The sequence below is a fragment of the Piliocolobus tephrosceles genome, chromosome X (assembly GCF_002776525.5).
Source record: "Piliocolobus tephrosceles isolate RC106 chromosome X, ASM277652v3, whole genome shotgun sequence".
Lineage (NCBI taxonomy): Eukaryota > Metazoa > Chordata > Mammalia > Primates > Cercopithecidae > Piliocolobus > Piliocolobus tephrosceles.
Genome location: NC_045455.1, coordinates 40,296,490 through 40,319,525, shown reverse-complemented (window position 1 = coordinate 40,319,525; position 23,036 = coordinate 40,296,490). Strand labels below are relative to the sequence as shown.

Below are 23,036 nucleotides of genomic sequence, written 5' to 3'. Positions count from 1 at the left end.
TAGAATATACAGGAGGAGGTACATAGGTTATATGCAGATACTACACTATTTTATACAAGGCTTGTGAGCGTCCGTGGATTTTGGTATCTTCAGGGGGTCCTGAAATCAATAGTCCATGGATATCGAGGGATGACTGTGTATTCACTGCAACTAAGACCTTTCAGAATAACTGTAGAATAATAAGATTGGCAGGAAATTCCAACTTGATATGGTTTGGGCTTCCACTGAAGTGTCTAGTAGATTAGAAGATCTCCTTATTTTAAGGCTTTTCTACTCCCAGAAGATTCTAGTAAGTGTTTTTAAAATTGCGAAGAAATATCAGTGATGTAAGAGTGGGAACAGTCTGCAAGTCAAATGTGAAGGCAAGAAACAAAAATCCAAAAGGGTATTTTATTTGCCTTCAGACCCTACTTTTACTTCATTGACACTTAACTAAAAAGTAATTCCTAAAATTTGTGATTTGTCCATATTAATTTAGGAGCCAACCCAGATATGGGTAGAGATTGCCTGATGATTTATTGCTTAACTTTTTGTAAAAAGAGTAAGTTTGTTAGGCCGGGCGTGGTGGCTCAAGCCTGTAATCCCAGCACTTTGGGAGGCCAAGATGGGCGGATCACGAGGTCAGGACTTCGAGATCATCCTGGCTAAAACGGTGAAACCCCGTCTCTACTAAAAAATACAAAAAGCTAGCCGGGCGAGGTGGCTGGCGCCTGTAGTCCCAGCTACTCGGGAGGCTGAGGCAGGAGAATGGCGTAAACCCGGGAGGCGGAGCTTGCAGTGAGCTGAGATCCGGCCACTGCACTCCAGCCTGGGTGACAGAGCGAGACTCCGTCTCAAAAAAAAAAAAAAAAAAAAAAGAGTAAGTTTGTTGTACTGCCTAGAACACCCCATGTAAATTAATAGTAATAATGAAAAATAACAGCAGTATTGTTTTCTGTTTTTAAATAAACATATCAGTATGGAAAAAATAGCAAAAGACACTTTTAGCATCTATGTATATTTGCTACCATTCTTTTTTTAGTACATTTTAAGAACAGTTGAGATCAAGCAATTTTGTTTGACTTTTTTCTTAACATATTACCGTGAATATTTTTTTGTTTCATCAAAATTTCCTCATAAAAAAACCTTTGCTACTGTATACTATCATGTGAGTAAACCACAGTTTATTTTTCCATTTCCTTAACTTTTGATGTTTAGATTATTTTTAGTTTTTCAACTTAAAAATATAACTTAATTGAATATCCCTGTGTAAGTATTCTTTTGGGTTCTTTCTTTAAGGTAGTTTCTTGTAGGTGGGATTACTGATTCAAAGGGATGAACATTTTTGTGATTCTTGTTAAATAATGTGAAGTTGTCTTTCTTTCATTTGTTCAATCAGATAACCTGTCTGAGCACCTGCTGTACTAGGCACTGTGCTTAGAATTGTACATACAAAGATAAGTGAGACATAATTTGTGTCTTCAAAAATCTTTTACTTCAGTGGTGACCGCAGCTTTGAAAATTGTCCTTGCCACTATTGAATTCTATTTCTAAATTTTTGCTTATTTAATAGGGGGAAATAGCATGTTTGATTGCTAATGATATTTAAAAGATCTTTAGTAAAAGTTTATGAAGTTAATTTAAATCATAAAATAAAATTATAATTAATTTACAATGAAATATTAATATGTAATCTATTTTGGTTAGTGTTGTTGACCTGTAAAAGCGGGATTATTTGACCAGTGGGGTAAACAGTGAATAATTTCTGATTTCAAGTATGTCATCATAAATATATATACATAATTAAAGATACATGTATGTGTTTGTGTGGGTGTGTATATTTTTAATTTAAGAAAATCCTCTGTTTAGAATCTACTTGGCTTTTTTGGCCCAGCCAGTATAGACTGTCAGTGGTAGTAAATAGGATAAAGTTTCATCTTCATTAGATGTATATGTATAGTTGCATGGCTTCATTTTACTTTGAAGTATAGTTTTTAGTTATTTTTATTATTTTGGGATTCCAAAGAGATAACAGAAGTCATTCCAATAAGCCAAAAATGATTTACACACAAACTAAGGTGCTCACATATTTATCTCCCTCCTTTTGGAATTTATTTCCTTCTTCCTTCACTTTGAAAGAATCTGAGGATATTACGAAGAAGCTTAGTTCTTAAATAATGTAAAATTCAAGTTGCTGGTTATCTTGTAAGAATCAGGCGGAAACAATACACGTATCATGCAGTTAAAGATGTAGAGTCCAGTTTTGTCAAAAGTCTGAAACTGCAACTTTCTGATCTTTGTTTTTCTTTACTTTTCATACCTCATTTTCTTTATTTCAACATGACTTAATCTTTTGGAGGCAATTTTATTTTATTTTATTTTATTTTATTTTTAAAACCAAAAATGCTCTGGGACTCTCTAGCTTGCCTCTGTCTCTCTTTTATCTTTTTTTGTTTCTTCTGAACATTCCCTGAATAGAGGCATTCCCTTTCCCCTTTTCTTTCCCTCCCTCTGTCCTTCCCTTCTTTTTCTCCTCTCCATTTCTCTCCTTTCCTTCCCCCTTCTTTCTTCTTTGCTGATCTCAGAATTTTAGAAATGAAGATATTAAATTATTACTTATTTTAAAGGAAAATTCTTAGACCAAACTTACCAGTTTACCCTTCCAGATCTGACTAGATAAGACTCGTCTAAGAATGCTTTCAGCAATAAAAATAGAATTGATGTTGTGTTTGGTGATGGTGAAAGTTTTCTGTTAGTTTTGTTTTATATCACAGCTTTCCAGAATAGAGGGTAATGTTAGGATATAAGATTTTCTTCGTTTGTAATAAAGGAGAACTTTATTTGGGGCTATTCTCAAATTGTAAAGAAAATAATTTCTGGGAATTAGTTTGAACAGTTTAACAATGGTAAGCTTAGGTTTAATGTAACCTGTAACATGTAGATGTACAGGTATTATATTAATAGATATTTCTAACATGGAGAATTATAAACTGAAGGGAGAAAACATAATTGTTAAACCAGTCGGGGAAAAAAGTCTTTTTAGAATATCTTGATGTCTGTGGGCATCTTGATTTATTAGGTGAGCAAAATGAAGAAACTTACCATTATCCAGATTTTCCATGGAATATGTAGTGGTATTTTGTGTATTTTGATATCTATCCCATATTTAACTTGTGACTTCTTTGCCAACTGAACATGGATACACTGTAGGAAACTTTGTATCTTTTGCATGGATCTGGTTTTAATTTTCTTTTTAAAATTTGAACCTTAAATTTACTGTAATCCAATGTATTACATACACTGAAATTTACTAAATAATCTACAGAAATTCATTTAGAATTAATTTATAATTTTGATTTTAAACTCAAAGTTATACATGTATGTGTTCTCATGCATGCACACACACATGTCCTTACACATATGTGTACACACGTTTATAATCTAATTTTCATAGCATTTGGCAGCTCTAGAGATGTTCCCAATTATTTTATTTTCCACGTGCCATATTTTAGACTCAGTGGTCTTGTCCTCCCTCTCCCTCTCCTCAAAATTGTTTGAGGTGCTCACCAGCTTTCAAGTATTTTCACCTTCTTAATTCTTACTCCTTTTGAAGGTATGTCTGCCATATTATTATAATGATGGGTACCATTCTCTGAATTCATGTTATAGGTTAGGCTAACTAAGTGCTGTATGTACCCTAGTTTGATCTTCTCAACTCCATAAGGTAACTGTCACCCCATTTTGCAGATGGGAAATCTAAGAAGTTGCTAGTATATTCAAGGTCACACAGCTAGTGGGTACTTCCATGCTCTTAAGGCAACAAAACATGTAGGTAAATCAAATTGCTCAAACTAAATAAAATTAGGTATTTAAAATTTAAATTTTTGTTTTTGCCTTAAAAGCGAGGCTATTCACAGCTAGTAATTTAATGCAAACATGTAATAAGTTACAAATAGTCATTCAAAGTTGTGCCAAATACTTTGTTCTTTTTTGCCTTTAACATCTAAGTCAGTTCTTACTCAACACTAGATTTTTTTTTCTTTTAACAAGAAATCTTACCCATAAACCAGCCACATTCTTTTGGTAATCATGTTAGGTACATTCTAGAAAACAGTAATTATTTTAACTATCTACCCACTAATGATCCCATCATGTTCAAGAAATTACACGGTTATAAGGATATTTTTCGTAATAACAGTATGTCAATTTAAATGAGAAAATGAGAAAATGCCTTGGCTGTAAACCAAAACCCATTTACTTTATTTTAGAATTTTAACATAATTTGGATTTAAGCACTTACAGTACCCACCAAACCAAACACTTTCTTTCTTTCTTCCTTTTTTTTTTTTTTTTGCTTTGAGACAGGTTCCTATTCTCTTGCTCAGGCTGCAGTGCAGTGGCTTGATCTCCTGGGCTCAAACCATCCTTCTACCTTAGCCTCCCAAGTAGCTGAGACCACAGGCATGTACCATCACACCTGGCTACTTTTTTTATTTTTATTTTTAGTAGTGATGGGGTCTCCCTATGTTACTCAGGCTAGTCTTGAACTCCTGGGCTCAAGTGATCCTTCCGCCCTGGCCTCCCAAAGTATTGGGATTATGGGTGTGAGCCACTAGCAAAACACTTGACTTCTTAATAGAGGAGTACTCTTAGGCAGATCCTCTGCTTTCTTTGATTTTTTTTTTTTTTTTTTTTTGAAGTCTGGATCATTTCTTTTTAGCCTTTACAGCATTTTGAATACATTGGTTATTTTATTTAAAAGTTTAAAGAGTAATTTATTCATTTTTTTCTGTATAAAAAAGTGCATGCACACTAACTGTAAAGGAAAAGTAATTTGGCCTTTGAGGACCTAGGTGGTGATTGTTGTTGTTTTTTGAACTAGTTTGAAGTTTGACAACTAGAAGGTAGATTTGAATTATATTCAGGAATTCAGATAGAAATAGTAATAGATGTGCCTTTATGAATCAGTCAAATTAGTTGACAGTTGATGGATAGTGGCTTTGTGTGCAATGGAAAATACTGAAATTGGAGCTGGGAGTCATGAGTCTGCCTCTGGCTTTCACACTCACTAGTTATGTGGCTTTGGGCAAGTCAAGTAGGTCCTCGTGCTTCTGAAAAACCCAAAACTGTCATGGTTATGGTCTGTATTCTCATAGCTCACTTTCTCTGTGTGTGTAAGTGAATGTGTGTGTGTGTTTAAACTCAGAGGGTTTCAATCAGAAGTAATGCTTAAAAATCTCATGCAACAATTACTTATTTAATATCTTAGCATTCTTCCTGAAGAGTAAAACATTTAATCTGCTTTTCAAAATTCCTCGGGTTTCTGAAAAGCCTAGACTAGGTTTTTTTGAACTATAATCAAGAGATGAATTTATATTTCCTGTAAGGTGGTGTATCTACGTCACGGTATACTGTTGCAGTGCTCACACAGTCAACAGTGAGGGCACAGGTTCACTGTTAATGTCCTGGCAAACACTGGTGTTGTTAATAGTTTTAATGAAATAAATAATTGTTAGTGATTTTGGACTCTTCACCAGAAAGAAAAAAACCGAGGAAGTTGAGTTCTTTATTCAGACTCTCTAAAAAGTGAACTTTCTTTAAGACTCTTATGAAATATTCAAAAATAAACTGTAGACATTTAATCTTTTCCAATTAGTATGGAAGACAATATGAAAAATTAGCCATCTAGCTCAAGATTCAGCTCACAGTTTAAATTTTCATATTTGAAAGCAGAGCTAAAAATTAGGTTGCTTAAACAATTGCTTTGACTGTTAATATTATAAAGATTTTAAAGTTGGTGTATGTGTCTTTAATCTTTGTAATTCTAGGAGGAAAGCCTATGAATTTTAGGTTTCCATAATATTACACTTTATTTCAAAGTCCTTCCATCTCTTGAAATGTTATTGCTTGAAAGTCTTTTTCTGAATTAGATCAACTCTTTGAAATTGAAAATGTATATGATGTACACTTTGTTTTCTGTATTATGAATTATCTCTGGAAATTATACAGTTGAAGATAATATGTGTATAGTGTAAATTATACAGTTGAAGATAATATGTGTATAGTATGTTCATTTGGCATTAGGAGGTAAAAATAAATATGACCAGAGTAAAAATTTAGAATTATTGGTTCTAATGTTTAACATTTTGACATACTTGTTAGAAACAATCTTTAGTATGCTATCACAGGAGGAGTAAGGTAGACAAGAGCTTTGCCTGCCCCCAAGCCTTACAAAGCGGTTAAATAAACAATTACAATATATTGATGTGTTATCCTGTTTTGAATGTTGTAAAACATTAGCCGCATACAAACACATACACACAAGCTTTGATGTATGGGACTCATTTAACAGAGTGTACTTTCAGACTCATTATCGTTTTCTTCTTCCTTCCTCTGTTATATAAGTTTTTATTAGAAAGCCTGATGATCAAAAAGAAGCCTAAAATTATTAGTGTGATAACATTTGGGGAAAAATTATTCTTTATCTTTAAAATAGAAATAATCATAATATGTACCTTATAGGATTATTGTGAAGATCTGTAGCATCTATTGTTTAGAACATCTGGTAAAAGATAGTAAGCACTTGATGTTAGCTATTATGGTTGTTGTTTTATAACATCATTTTGGATACCAATATTATTACTGTTGACTGATGCATATATAGATACTTGTGTACACATTTTCACTAAAGCATAATTGTAGAAAACCAGAAACAATCTAAAGGTGCAGTGTTACATTTATGGTACATCTATTTAAGGAATAATATGTTGCCATGAAAAATGATATAGGCCAGGCATGGTGACTCATGCCTGTAATCCCAGCACTTTGGGAGGCTGAGGTGGGCGGATCACGAGGTCAGGAGATTGAGACCATCTTGGCTAACATGGTGAAACACCGTCTCTACTAAAAATACAAAAAAATTAGCTGGGCGTGGTGGTGTGTGCCTGTAGTCCCAGCTACTTGGGAGACTGAGGCAGGAGAATGGCTTGAACCTGGGAGGCGGAGCTTTCAGTGAGCTGAGATGGTGTGCCACTGCACTGCAGCCTGGGCGATAGATCAAGACTCCGTGGAAGAAGAAGAAGGAGGAGGAGGAGGAGGAGGAGGAGGAGGAGGGAGGGAGGGAGGGAGGGAGGGAGGGGGAGAGGGAGGGGGAGAATAATGTAGAGATATACTTACTGAGATGAATAGAAGAAGAAGAAGGACGAGAAGAAAAATGATGTAGAGATACACTTACTGAGATGAATAGAAGCCCAAAATTTATGGGTAATGAAACAAAATAGCTAAAAATTTTAACAAATTGCTTAAGGTCACAAGTAGGCTACCATAAGACTATAAAATCCCTGTAAACAGCCCTGAAGGAGAGCTCATATCTACTCTCTGCAGACCTCAATGGGTGCTTATGAGATTAAGTGGGGACAAGATGTGAATCTTTAAGTGCAGGCCTAGGGGAGGAGAGCAGCTGCTGCTGTGGGAAAGGCACCAAGCCTGGATTTTTCTCCCCTATAGAACAAAGCCTAAAGACCCTCAGACAGAAAACCTTTCCTGGGGAAGGGAAGAGATAAAACCACCCCTTTTGTGGGAGGGGCAGGTTCTTCTACCACTGGAGGAAAGGACCCCTGAGAAAGTCTTGGCCTTGATATCCAGGGACAGAGGCTGATACAGAACAATAAAGAATGCCTCCACAAACCCACCATTAGACTAGCAGGCACCAAGAAACAGGTCTCAAATGTGTGGGGATGCATCAATAATATGGAGAGAGACCTTCTCTGAGGCATACTCTGTGAGCAAAAACCTAAAGCTGAGGGTGGAACAAGAGCATTGAAAAAGAAAACATCCTACAACCCAACTCCCACTCTAAGCCCAAGGTTATGCCCGATGAATTTTAAACCAATGGTATTCTCAGGGTAATCATAGTAACAATAAAACCCGAACAGTTAAACTCTTGACTAGGTTGGCTTATCCCCATACACTAAGTCATAGCAGAAGATGAGACATGCCCATTTTTAGGTATACATATTATTTATCACAGTCTCTATACTCCTAGAAAGGTGTATGGCTTTTAACCAAAAATCATGAGAAAAAGCAGTCAGCAGAGCTAGACTCAGATATGATCTAGATGTCAAACCATCAGACAGGAAATTTAAAATAATTAAAGGCTCAAGTTGAAAAGAGGAAAACACATTCCATCACATGGGTAGTATCAGCAGAATTGGAAACTATTAGCGTAAGAAAGAATCAAATGGAAATGCCAGTAATGAAAAAAACAGTACTAGAGATGAAGAATGCCATTAACAGATTCACCAGTAGACTCAACAAAGTTGACAAAAGAATTGGTGACTGTGAAGATAAATCACTAGAAATTACCCAAACTTACCCACAAAGGGGAAAAAGTAGTGGAAAAGAGGGGGAGAAAAACCACACAAAACAAACAGTGCATCCAAATGCTGTGGGACAATTTCAAGTGATGTAATATGTGAAAGTGGAATCCCAGAAGGAGAAGAGAGATGGAAAGATATGATGGGGGTGGGAGTGGGTGAGGGGTGGGGCCTTGAGACAAAAAGTATTTGAAGGGTAATGGCAACTATTTTCCAAAAGTAATTAAAGACTTCAAACCACAGCTTCAGGAATCTCAGAGACACTAGATAGGATGAATACCTTTATCCTCCAAAAACACACACACACACATATAACCACTGAGACACATTAAAATTAAAAAATAAATGGGAAGTATTGCTGAAGAACAAAGATAAATGGGAAATGTTCAAGGCAGCCACATGATAAAGACAGAGTAGATACTAAGAATTCATAAGAATTACAGCAGACTCCTTACTAGAAGTTATGCAAGCCAGAAAAGAATGATATTTTTAGAAAGCTAAGAGTTCAGTGGAACAAAAATATATTTTAACAAGAAAACTTCCAGACAAACAAAAACTGAGCTCATACCAGCTTACTTGCACTATAAGAAATGTAAAGGAATTTCATTATGCTGAAACAGTACAATGCCAGACGGAAACTTGGAGCTATACAAAGATTTGGGAAGCACTGAAAATGGAACAAATGAAGGTAAATATAAAATAAATTTTATTCTTGTTTTAAATTTCTCTAGAAGATGATTAGGATTACTAAATCAAAGATAGCAACTATATACTGTAAATTTATAGCACATATAAAATAAGACAGTAGCACAAAGGAAGGGAGTGAGAAATTGGGATAATACCGTTATGAGGTTCTTATACTATATATATTGTGGTGTAATACTATTTGAAGGTACTCCATAACTAAAGATATATCTTGTAAATCCTAGGTCAATTACTGAAAAGCTTAAAAAGTATAAACAAGAAGCCCACAGTACAGATAAAATAGAATGGTAAAAATAATGCAAAAAGCAGAAAAGTAACAGGCCAGATGGAAAAAATAAAGAACTGACAATGTAGATTTAAATCCTGCCATATGAAACATCACATGAAGTTAATGAAATGTCAATATAAAGACTCAAATGTCTATAAACCCTCAAATTGAAAGAAAGACCAGTTTGGTAAAAAAGCAAGACACAATTATATGCTTTTATAAGAAAATCACTTTAAAAAAACGTAAGAAGGTGACAATCAAAAGGATGGGAAAAGATGAACAATACAAACACTAATCAAAAGAAAGCCACAGTAGTTATATTGACATGAAGTTAAGTAGACTTCAGAACAAGGAATATTTCCAGTGATGAAGAAGGACATTACATAAGGATAAAGAGGTTACCTCACCAAGAAGACATAGCATACACGTAACAGAAAGTAGGTGTATGCAGCTAACAGTTAGAACCTCTAAATGTATAAGGCAAACACTGTTAGGACTGAAGAGAGAAACAGACAAATTCACAATTACAGATGGAGATGCTAACTCAGAATGAATAAAACAAATACAGAACATTAGTAAAAAATTGAAGATTTCAGCAACATTGTCAAACAACTTGACCCTTTTGATATTTGTGGAACACTTCAGAAATTTGGAACAGAATAGTTGAATATACAGTCTTCTCAAGTGCACATGGAATAGTTACCAGGATAGACCATATTCTGGATTAGAAAATCAACCTTAAATTAAAAAAAAAAAAATTAAATTATACAAAGAATGTTTTCTATTCATAGTGGAGTTAAACTACAAATCAACAACAGAAAAATACCTGGAAAATCCCCCAAATATTTAGATATTAAATAGTACGCTTCTAAATAACTCATGGATCAAAGAGGATTTCACAAGAGAAATTAGAAAACATTTTGAATTGACTAAAAAGAAGTATACCAAAATTGACAGGATACAGCTAATGCAGGGGTTGGAGAGAAATCTATAGCATTAAATGCTTATAGTAGAAAAAAAAAAACGGATTAGAGGGAAACTATAGTATTACGTGCTTATAGTAGAAAAGGGAAATGGCTTCAAGTCAGAGATCTAAGTTTTTACCTTAAGGTAGCAAAAGAAGAGCAGATTAAATCCGAAGTGCGTAAAAGTTAGAAATAACAAAGATAAAAGCAGAAGTCAATGAAATTCATTACTGTAGTAGAGGTCCTAGCCAATATAGTAGGGCAAGTAAAGGAAATAAGGGGAATATTGTTTAAAAAGGAAGAAGTAAAGCAGTCTCTAGTCACAGAGAGCATGACTTTTTAAATAGAAAATGATTTATTGAAAAATGGAGAAGGGCTTGATGCTTAAAATATAAAAGATAAAGATTGTTAGAAGTGTTCCAGGTTAAAAGATACTAAGGAGCCATGATGAATAAATTTAATATCTGTGCTTAGATTAGACCCTGGGGGGAAATGCTGTAAATTGCACAGCTAGATAACTGGCAAAATTAAAATATGGGAGATGAGGAGAAAGTATTATATCGACATAAAATTTTGAGGGTGATAACTGCACTGATATTAATGTAAGATAATTCCCTTAGTCCTAGGAAATACTGAAGAATTTAGGATTAATAGGCCATGATGTATGTAACTTATCTTCAAATGATTCAGGAAAAAAAGTTATGTAGAAAAAGGTAAAGAGATAATAAAGCAAATGAAGGTAAAATGTCATAGTCAAATCTAGGTGTTTCCTGCGTTATGCTTGTTTTTGTAACTCTGTAAATTTGAAATTTTTTTTAAAAAAAAAGTCTTCAAAAAGGTTCCGCAAAAATGACAAAAGAAGAGGGTCATCATACTTGAAGGTGGAAATCACATTTCTCACAGGTGTGTTTGGAGTAAGCAATCTTAAGGGATGAGGTAATGTCTTTGCCTCTGGAACAAAGAGCCTGTTTACTTACTGCTTGCTGTAAACCAGTGGTTTCCCCCAGCTCAGTGTTCCTCTCCTGTAACGCAGCCTTCTCTTTTGCAACCATCCACCCTAGCTATGTCTGTTGTTCTCATGTGAATTGGCACAAACGTATTGATGATCATGCTCCTTGCTGTGCTATGAGTAATAAAGTTTTTTTTTATTTTTCTCTGACCCAGGCGTCTCATGCCTTTTGCCAATACCCATGAAAAAGTAAGAGGCTAACTTATTAAATTGAAAGAATAAACTCAAATTTCAGACCTGACAGATTACTCTTCTAAACATGTCTTCCTTATTTCTATTTCTGTTCTTTTTCTCACATTGAATTCTTTGCCAAGAATATTTTCCTATTTCACCCATCCCAACTTTGTATATTATTTCACTGTACAACTCTGGTTTAGTAATATTACTAATTAATTTCTGATTAAATTATGTCTGTGAGAGGAGACACTATCATATACACTTTTGTTCCCATGTAGAACCAAGTATAGAATTCATTTATGTATTTTTGATTGACTGATTCTTATTACGAGCAGCTAAAATGTTCAAACATATTTTTTAAACCCCCATCAAAACGATAGCTTTTTTTTAAGGTTAGTATATTGTTTATTTAGATTGAAGAAACTAAGTAGGATTAGAGAATTTTCAGAGTTGAAAAGAGTTTTAAAAATCATTCGGAAAGTAAAACTCATTTTCCTTAAGAGAAATCTATTATGGTTGTTATGGTTAGCAAAATCTATTATCACCGAGCGAGGATTTATATTACATTCTTTTTATTTCTTCTCACTATGATTATAGTGATTGTAATTTTGTCATACTCCCTCAAATTTTTTATTTTATATACTGGTGTTATTAATCGAATGTGACAATTATGAAATCATTTGGATTACTACTATTATGTTATACCCTTGTATATTTTGTAGACTCTTGGCTAGATTTGCCTTTTGTGGTACAATAGTGTTTGAAAAGGTGATTCCCAAAATACCCTAACCTTATCAGAATGATTTCTCTCCTTAACACTATCTGTCCCATTTAGCATTAACATATTTTTCTTGGTCACTTCGGCTCTACACCACAGTGATTAAGATCATTGGACTCTAGAACCTGATTTCCTGGGTTTGAATCCCAGTTCTGTTACCTGCTGGCAATGTGACCTTAGTTATGTTACTTAACCCATTTGTGTTCTGATTCTTCACTTGTATAACAGGAATAGTTGTGCTTGTGGGTTACTGGGAGGTTAAATGAACCGATATATATCAAGTCCTTAAAAAGCACCTGGCATAAAAAAAGATGTGTATTTTATTTAATGATATCATTTCCTAAAAGATAGCTAAGAGGCCATGATGTTTTCCATGTAACGTATCAGCCTAAGTAGGAGGATAGTTTATTCAAGTCATCAGCTTTGGAGGGATTAATTTCACTCTTGTTTATATTTTAAAGTTGTTTTTTTTTTTTCTTCTTGGAGCTTATTCCTTTTAAGGAATTCTTTTTTACCAGTGCCTATCACCATACAGTTTTCTTCTACCCATTATTCTTTGTACATTTTATATGCATTACATAGTTTTTCTGTGTGTGTTACTTTTTAAAAACAATTTGATGTAATAAGTTTAGTGGCTTTTAAGTATTAATTTCCATGAGTCTGTGCTATGCAAATGAGGCTATATGAATATTTTCAATGTACACTTACAGAACTACGGCATATAACCTGATACTTGGTTGTATATTTCCACTTCACCTGCTTTTAACCAATATTCATATATGATCCTTTGTTAGATTATGGTTATTAAAACTAGTAGACCATATGAATTACAAGCATGACCATACGTTGCTTTTAAGAATAAATGATCACCCAGTAACGTGGTCTAAGTAAAATATTCTCTTTTTTAATTATGTAGTCCTCCTCGCCATCCTCATCACAGCCTCATTCTAGCCACTGCAGAACGAAGGCCTCATCATTGTGTCACCATGCATCCCTGCCCTGGGTCAAACGTTACCACGTAGGCCCTGCAAAGGCTACCAGTCCATCTCTCCGTCTTCGTCGCTGGCGACCCTTCTTACGCCTACCATCTTTGGGTCTCCATTCTGTTGTAAGTTTAGTCAATCTTCCATCTCTTCTCCAGTGACAAGGGCTGTCCTTTTTTTTTTTTTTTCTTAAACAACTTCAGTCTTCAGAGTGCTTTTCTCTTGGTTCACTCAACCATTAGCTTTTTTCTTCCCCAATAAGATTGCAAGCATACCTCTATGCTTTGCAGTCTAGCTTGACTTTCGCCAGTGCCTGGAACATCCATCTTTCCACTCCATATCCTGCCAACATAATGGCGCCTGCCTTTTGATGAGTACTGATCCATGTTCATGATAATGTTGGTCTGGTTAATTGTTAAAGTGAATATGTGTTCTCTTACCCTTCAGCTTTCTGAATTCATTTAGTTGACTCAGGTCAACAAATGCTGTGTACCTTCTGAGTTCTTTGCCATCTATTACTTTTTTTTTTTTTTTAATGTTTCTGAGCATGACTTTAGTCTCTTGCCATGCTCTGGGATTACTTTACTTGCTCTGTTCTCAACCTAAATCCTTCATGGTGTAGGGTGTTTCCTCTAAGCTATTATTTTATTCCCTGAGGTGGCTCAGGTACTTGGTTTAATCTTGATCTGATCTTTCCTGCCTATTCAGTTTCTGAAGATCTTTTCCAAGTAGGAAATGAAGATTTTCTCCTTGTGTATTGATGTAAGCTTCCCACAAATTTATGGTTTCTCTTTTATAGGCTAATGATATCCACAAACTATTAAAAATACGTTTTTCTTATAATCTTACTAATTATCTTAAGTGTTGAGACCGATGATGGAATTCTAGTTATAATACACTACAGAATTAAGCAACTATAGCTCTTGTCTTTCTGATGTTTTGGACTACGAAAGGCAATGACTGTGGTTTAGCAGAGCCTCCCTAGAAATGCAGTATCTTAAAACTTTGGTGTGTGCCATACATTTATAAGAAATTTGACATTTCTATAAATCGTGATGGCTTTTGAAGCCAGAGGAGGAAGTCTGACTACACATACATTTAATGCTTAAGAACAATTAAAAGTCAATGTCAAGCATTCTTTCTTTCCCCTTATTTACCCTTCTAGTGCTGTACTCAAACCGTGAAGTGGTATCTTTCCTTAAATACTTGCTTCCACCAAATATCAGTATGATCATCAAATACTTCTCCATTTGTACTGAGTATCAACAAACTGGCATCTCTCTCTTTCTATTTCACTATCCTCATTGGGTCATGGCATTCTTCATTTTTTTTCATTCATCCATTTGATATTTGTTGCTTCTCTACTGTGCCATATGCCATTTGGCACAGTGAGAGATACAAGGGGAATTAGATGACCAGGGTAGAATCCTAAAGGTGTAAATTCTGACACGAGCACAATTGATCCAATTCTAATGTGAATTATTTCTTTTCTACTTAAAAATGTTCCAAATATAAATGAACATATAAAATTGGGCATTTCCTGTTTTATATGCTTTTATATAATGTTGATCTTGGCTCCATATTAATTCCATTGCCTTATAGCTTTGAATATTTTCATAGCATAGTAGTAAATAACATGGATTCTAGAAGCACACTGCCTGGGTTTGAATCCAGATTCTACCACTTACTAGCTATATGACCTAGAGCGTGTTACTTAATGCTTCTGTGCCTCAGTTTTCCCGAGAGTAAGATGGGCATAATCATATTACGTACCTTATTGGGTTTATACAGGTTGAGTATGTCTTATCCAAAATGCTTAGGATGAGAAGTGTTTTAGATTTTGGTTGGATTATTTATGTTAGACTTACCTGGTTGAGTATCTCAAGCCAGAAAATTTGAAATCCACAATGCTGCAGTTAGCAATTCCTTTGAACATCCTGTTGGTGCTCAAAAAGTTTGGGGTTTTGGAGCATTTCAGATTTCAGATTTTTGGATTTGGGATGCTCAACCAGTATGATGATTAATTATTTGATACATATAAAACATTTAGAACAGTGCCTGGTATATATTAAGTGCTATATAATTATGCATTAAATTTAGTGTGTATTTTAATGTGATGTTTATATTTAGTATTTAATTTATATCTAATTGATTTGTTATCACTTTTTAATTCTTTGAGTTAACTAAGAAGTGTTGCATTCTAAATTAGGGATTGTATATATCAAACTAATTGATTGGAAGTCAGTGGTACTCTTTATACTAAAAGAGTGGGATCCTCATCAGTAGATAGAGACATATAAGAATAGTCATACTACATCTATGAAGTGTCAATATCAGGAGGCAGCTTCAAAGCCAAAGTGGTGGTTGGATGTAAAGAGGAATTTTAATTTTTCCTTTATATATCTGGATATATGAAGGAAAAAAAAATCCAATCTATAGCCTTTTTTTTTTTTTTGCCCTCCATGTACTTATTTCTTGGTCGTTTTTTGAAACAAGACTTGCTGAAATTTGCTTTTTATTTATTTTTCTTGTTTTTAGTGGAATCATTTTAAGCAATTAAATAATTACAGATTTTTAGACTCTGAGACTAATTGAAGCTGACCAAAGGAAAAGGCTTATCACAGGTTCTGAGGTTTTGTGGAAGGCTTAGAAGTTTTGAGCTTTGCTTATCTTTTATAATAGTTTGAAGGCTTTTCATACCCTCTTTAGAATTTTGTATTTTTAGTATGCACTTTTAGGTTAAAGGTACAATGATGCACAATTTTGAGTCACTACATTTGGTAATTGCTTACATTTGTGATATTGTAGTATTATTATTGGAGTAATACATAAGGTTTATATAACACTTAACAGTTTACAAAGTACTTTCATGCAGCTCATTTAAACCTTGAGATGGATAAGAAACCCGAGGCTTACAGGGATTGGGTCCATATTCAGTTCTCTGACTCCAGTGGTACTACTTTTACCTCTAGCATAGTTGTATTTACTGGCACAATATGAAACACAGAAGCTATAAGATGTGTAATTCTTAAGAAGAGATGGTATTAAGGTAACTAATAATTTATGAAAGCGGCCGGGCGCAGTGGCTCAAGTCTGTAATCCCAGCACTTTGGGAGGCCGAGACGGGCGGATCACAAGGTCAGGAGATCGAGACCATCCTAGCTAACATGGTGAAACCCCATCTCTGCTAAAAAACATACAAAAAACTAGCCGGGTGAGGTGGCGGGCGCCTGTAGTCCCAGCTACTTGGGAGGCTGAGGCAGGAGAATGGCGTGAACCCGGGAGGCGGAGCTTGCAGTGAGCTGGGATCCGGCCACTGGACTCCAGTCTGGGCGACAGAGCGAGACTCCGTCTCAAAATAATAATAATAATAATAATAATAATGATTTATGAAAGCATAAAGTTTATAAGATTTAGAGTATTTCATATCCTGTTGGAAAATTGTCTTAAAGTGAGTAAAGACAAGACTGTTTTCTAGTTGAATGAATAATTCATTATAGCCTTTTTGTTTTAGAATTAAAGTTACAGTTTATATAATTGCCTAGGTTTAGACTTGAAAAATTGGTTTCTCTTCTGATTATTTATAAGTGGAGATATTAGATTGTGTGGCCGCTAATATTTTTTGATTCCCTGACCAGGAAAGTAAGGGAACTCATTATCACTGTCTTCACATATTTGAAGAAACATGTTCAGGAAGGATTAGACTTTTTTCTAAGATGATGGAAAATACAAGGAGACATATTTAGCCTCAGTATGAGGGAAAATTCTAACAAAACTGTCTAACAATGGAATGGACTGCCTCAAAACCTAGTGGAGGAGCCTCTGGCATTAGAGGGGCTACCACAAGATGGGGCGTTGAAGCAACAATTAGAGGGGCTACCACAAGATGGAGAAGTGCAGTATTGGAGCAACAGTAAAACTAGATAATCCTGATTGCTAACACCTGTGGAATTCTGTAGTTCTCGAGTGACGCTAGAAGAACTGGCTTGCCACATCAGTTTATGTTGAATTTCTTCCATTCATAATTTGAGGGAAATAACCTCTGAAGAATAATATGAGATTAGGTGAGACATTGTATATATAAATATTTTAGAAACATTCTGTAAATCCAAGATAGTAATATTTATTCTGTACCTTTCAATATCTGCATCAGAAAACTTTATATTACAACTGCTTGGAAATATATAGTTACTTGAGGATGAAAAGAATATAATTTTTTAGTTAAGATGCTGTCTGTTACTGAAAGGATATTAAGTAATCTGAGATATAATTTGATTTATGCCTTTTGAAAACTTTTCCTTTAAAATTTGTGCTCTACTTGCATATTTAACAGTGATTATATTTCATTTCAAACCGTTTAGATTTGATGTATAACTAACTCATATTAATATTAGCTGTATAGTTACTACATATCATAGAAAGTGCCAGTTAATCAATGTATCGACTTTGTGTATGTTATTTGAATGCCTTAGAAATGTAGATATTGCTCAGGCAAATTGATTGGTAAGCTAAAGAAACGTAGATCTAGTCTTAATTTCAAATTGTTTATTAAGCATTAAAGCAAGAGAAAAATCGTAGGCTACTGTGAATTGTACTTTAATTTGTTCTTTTTTCCCTTCTTGGGCTATTTTCCTGCATGTATTCATTTTTAAACATTTAAAATCAAGAGTGAGTTAAAATGCTTCATTTACTCAAAGACTCTTTACACTGCACTGTTAAAACATCAGATTATCGAGTTCAAGTCTTTAAGGGAACATCTCTTTTGATATCTTAAAATTTAACTCGAAAAGGGTTTCTTTAAACTGTTAGGCATAAAAATATTTTAACTTTCTTATTTCAAATTTTAAAAAGCCATACATATCAGTTCATGTATTCATTTCATTCAGTAAGTATGCATTGTGCATATGCTGTATACCAGGCATTGTGCTAAGTGCTGAGGCTTCTAAGATGAACACAATTTTTGGTCTTTAGATAGTTGAGATGAAGAAAGTTGTGCTTTTAGTCACTGTTTTCCTTGCTGATAAATGAGTACATTGTCACAAACACAGGCATGGTCCCTCTTTGTCCGTTACACCAAACATTAAGCCTTGAATTATATTGGATAAATGTTCTCTTTTATAACTTGATGTTATTTGTATGTGTTTATATATACATGACTGATTTGTTTGACTACTAATGTATATAATACCTATTTTTTCCCTCCTCTTCCAGGCACCAAATATAGATGAAAAAGTAGATCTTCATTTTATTGCATTAGTTCATGTAGATGGGCATCTCTATGAATTAGGTAAGAACTATTTTAATTTGTCCTGGGGAGAGAAATGGTAAATGGGAAAGTCTCTACTTATGATAAACAGGACTATTGATATTTTTCGTGTTTACTTAAATTAACTGATTGCCTATAAAATTGATTTGACATAGTGACAGGTTTCCTTTTAAGACAGTTTACTAGAAAAATGTTACTTTATGTTTAAGCAACTTATAATTCAAAAATGTTTGTGTACCATCTTCACATTTTAGCAAAGCAAGAAAGTAAAAACCATTACAGGGAACTTCTGCAAATCACTCTGGCAGTCGTTACAAAATTATTGAGTGGGTTATCATCAGTATCTGGCTGAACAACCTTTAGTTTTGAAAGATAGTGTAATATTTGGGAGGCTGAGGCAGGCGGATCACCTGAGGTCAGGAGTTTGAGACCACCCTGACCAACATGGAGAAACCCAGTCTCTACTAAAAATGCAAAATTAGCCGGGCATGGTGGCACATGCCTGTGATCCCAGCTACTTGGGAGGCTGAGGCAGGAAAATCGCTTGAACACAGGAGGTGGAGGTTGCAGTGAGACAAGATCCCGCCATTGTACTCCAGCCTGGGCAACAAAAGCGAAACTCCTTCTCAAAAAAAAAAAAAAAAAAAAAAAAAGGATAGAGTAATAGTCATAATGATTGGGCTTTGTTTTCAATAATGAGTGTCACTAGTTTTCAGGGTTTTGTAGTGTTCCTGTGATTTTTTAAAGACTTCACAAAAGCCTTTGTTTTCTGGCATTGGTTTCTTCAGGCATGTGTCAGAGTACCCATGATTAGTTACTTGGTATTTTGGCTGATACCTGTACTTTTTTCTTTTAAGTTTACCTTTCAGTGGACTATTTCATGATATTTTGGAGGAGATCACATAATTTTAGATAATTTACTCAGAATAAACTTCTTGTAATTTTTTCATAATTGATATCCAATACTTATTATGACCTATTCTTTTCCATAAGACCATCTTGAGTTTTAAAAAAGCCAAATAAACAACAAAAGAGAAGTTCTTTTCAGTAATTCTAGATACCGTGAGTTTTGGTTCTATTACCTCTCATTTGCTGTCTATATATTACCTTGTCACATTAATTTTAAGTTATATAAAGGTAGAAGAGTTTTGAAAGGACACAGATTGTGACTATAAATGTGATCCATAAAATTTAGGTGGATTTTGTGTTTGGAATATTAGCAACAGATCGCATACTTTATTAAAAAGAAATGGCCTATCAAAGGGGACAAGGAAAAGAAAGAACAGAATATTTATAAAAAAGGGGACAAGGAAAAGAAAGAACAGAATATTTATAAAAATGTGCAACCCTGAGGGTTGTCTACAATAGTAGAGTGATTTGAGGAGTCATAAAACTTAAATGAAAAGAAGTCATTGAAAAGAAGTCATTGTTTTGGTAGTATATAATGGACCTGCAGGACAGTTTGGAAGATGTGCCTTGCTAATTCAGTCTATAAAATCTGCAGAGATAAAGTATAACAGTGACTGGGGACTTCAGATGTCTGGGTGGTTGCCGGAAGCAGATTTTCTACTCTGAATTGTGAGTAGTAATTAATAACTAGTGGAAGAGGAGGTAAAGAGAGTGCTGGGACTTAACAGACACATTCTGTTGACTTCAAGAAAGTAGATTTGGCCAGAGCAAAGATATGTATGATTCATAACCAGAAACTATAAATGTGATTGTGACTTTCAGAATGAGAGACATATAGAGGAAACAATAACATCTAAAATATATTTAAACCAAAAGAAAACCTTTCTAATGATCTCAATGCGAAGGAAAGAGTTGTCTTAAAAAAAACAAAACAAAACTGGGTTTTACTGGTTAGATAGCTCTCTTGGCTCAGAGGCTAAAAAGGGCAGTTAGAAGGAAAGGACATATATCAACGGTAAACTACATATGAAGAATGATCTCTTTTGGAGCATGCCAAGATCAACACAAAAGGATTTTAAATTTGGTTTGAAGTAAGAACTTCATAAAAGAAAGGCAGAACTACTGAGGTCTTGTTTGGTTTAGATATTCTTTATCAAGAAGAATGACCTGATGGAAAATCAGAAGCCTATTGGAAATTAGATTTTTAAAATGAGTTTAAATAATTTCAGACTGGCAAAGAATAGCCATGATCTTTGAGATGTCAGCAATAATAGGTACAGTGCAAAGATGGGCAGTTGCTGATTCATTGCAAAGGACACTGGCAGTAACTCTGATGCGGAGCTAATAAATTCAAAAGGAATATTGAGCAAGAGGAGTATTGAGTTAATGGGTAGAAAACAGTGATTAAGAGATTAGCACTGGGCACAGTGATATGTTCCTGTAGTCCCACTTCCCATAGTGGGAAGCTGAGGCAGGATTGCTTGGGCCATTTCTTTTTAATAAAGTATGTGATCTGTTGCTAATATTCCAAACACAAAATCCACCTAAATTTTATGGATCACATTTACAGTCACAATCTGTGTCCTTTCAAAACTCTTCTACCTTTATATAACTTAAAATTAATGTGACAAGGTAATATATAGACAGCAAATGAGAGGTAATAGAACCCAAACTCACAGTATCTAGAATTACTGAAAAGAACTTCTCTTTTTTGTTGTTTATTTGGCTTTTTTAAAACTCAAGAAGGTCTTATGGAAAAGAATAAGAAGAAGTCATAAGAGTTTGAGGCTATAGTGTGCTATGATTGCACCTGTGAACAGCCACTACACTTCTATACTTCTGGTGACATGGCAAGACTTCATCTCTTAAAAAAAAAAAAAAAAGAAAAGAAGACATTATATAACTTTTAAGAAAGAAGTCATTTCAAAGTACAATTGGCTTTCTGTGGGTTCTTGCATTGATAGATTGAACCAACTGTGGATTGAAAATATTAGAAAATTAAATACCAATACAACAATAAAAAACAAAGTTAGAAAACAATATAACAACTATTTACATAGCATTTGTATTGTATTACGTATGATAAGTAATCTAGAGATGATTTAAAGTATTTGGAATTGCATAGGTTATATGAAAATACTATACCGTTTAGGTAGAGTATGTCAAGGGGCTTGAATATCTCAAAATTTTGGTATGAGATGGGGCCAGGGTCCTGGAACCAGTCCCCCACAGATACGTAGAGATGACTGTAACTTTACTTTTAAAAATAAGGCTATATGATTGTAGACATGGTGCAAGTTAATTTCTATAGGATATCTATATTTAACAGAGAATGGTGGTAGTCTTTAATGTATTAATTCCCTACTCTAATAAATTGTAAGGTTAACCAATGAAAAGGACTGAGTTATTTCTCTTTTGTTATCACCCCTTCCTTTTCTTTGGGGCCTCATATAGTTTCTTTCATATGTAAAGGGGAAGAATACATATTTTAAAACAGATAGAACAACTCCTTATGGATATAGAGTAGAGCATTTGGATTTAGAGGTGGATTTGGAACTTATTCAACAAAGATTAAAACACCGTTTTAATAATAAATTATTGTCTACCTGAAGTAACAGGAATACTTTGAAGCAGTTTTAGAAATTTTATTTTGAAATAATTTAAAATGTTTATAGAAGTTACAGAAATAGTATACAGAGCTCCCATACATCCTCCCGCAGATTATCCAGATTCAATTCATATTTCTGAACTGTTTGAAAATAAGTTGAAGACATGATGCCCCATTATCTTTGAAACTTCTGTATTTTCTCAAAACAAGTGGATACTCTCCTACATAACTATAGTATGAATATCAAAATCAGGAAATTATAACATTGATCCAGTATTACCTAATCCACAGATACCATTACAATTTTCTTGATTATCACAATAATGTCCTCTATTCAGGAGCTAATCCAGGATTATGTGTTGAATTCGTCTTGTTTCTTTGTCTCCTTTAATTTGGAACAGTTCCTCAGAATGCTTTCTTGTCTTTCATGGCTGTAACATTCATTTTAAGAGTATAGGGCAGTCACTTCGAGATTATCCTCCAATTTAGGCCATCTGATTTATCCTCATGATTTACACATTTTTGGCAGGAATACTACAGAAATAATGGTACGTTCTTCTCAGTGCATCATATCAACAGGCACATGATGTCAACATGCCCCATTACTGGTGATGTTTAGTCACTGTTAGGTAGTTTCTTCACAATAAAGTTAATAAGTATGTCATGCAGTTGTTCATCAGGCTTTTATCCCCCAGATTTTGCATCCATTGATTATTCTCAACTGGATTATCATTATGACTATTGCCAAATGGCAATTAAAAAAAATTCTTCCAACATTAGAATCTTTCCTTTTCCTCTCGTTCATTCATTTATAATCAGAATGGACTCATGGATTCCTCTCTTACTTAAATTATTATAATCCATGATATCATGTATTTTTATGCTCAAATTACTGCAGACTTGGCCTTTGAAAGGAACCCCTTCAATCTGCAGTCTTGATATCCTGGCGTCAAGCAATCCCCTTGCCACAGCCTCCTGAGTAGCTGGGACTATAGGCCTTTGCCACCATGCCTG

The 23,036-nt window shown here is 34.4% G+C and overlaps 1 protein-coding gene across 3 annotated transcripts in view; it reads left to right on the top strand.

Annotated features, from left to right (window-relative positions):
* The window catches only part of UCHL3 (ubiquitin C-terminal hydrolase L3), a 58,353-nt gene that overhangs the window by 28,576 nt on the left and 6,741 nt on the right, over positions 1-23,036 (top strand). For all 3 annotated transcript variants that reach the window (XM_023186188.1, XM_023186199.1, XM_023186208.1), the window contains one exon: positions 18,451-18,526. In XM_023186188.1, coding sequence (XP_023041956.1) covers positions 18,451-18,526 — 76 coding nt within the window. The remainder of the gene's footprint in view (positions 1-18,450; positions 18,527-23,036) is intronic.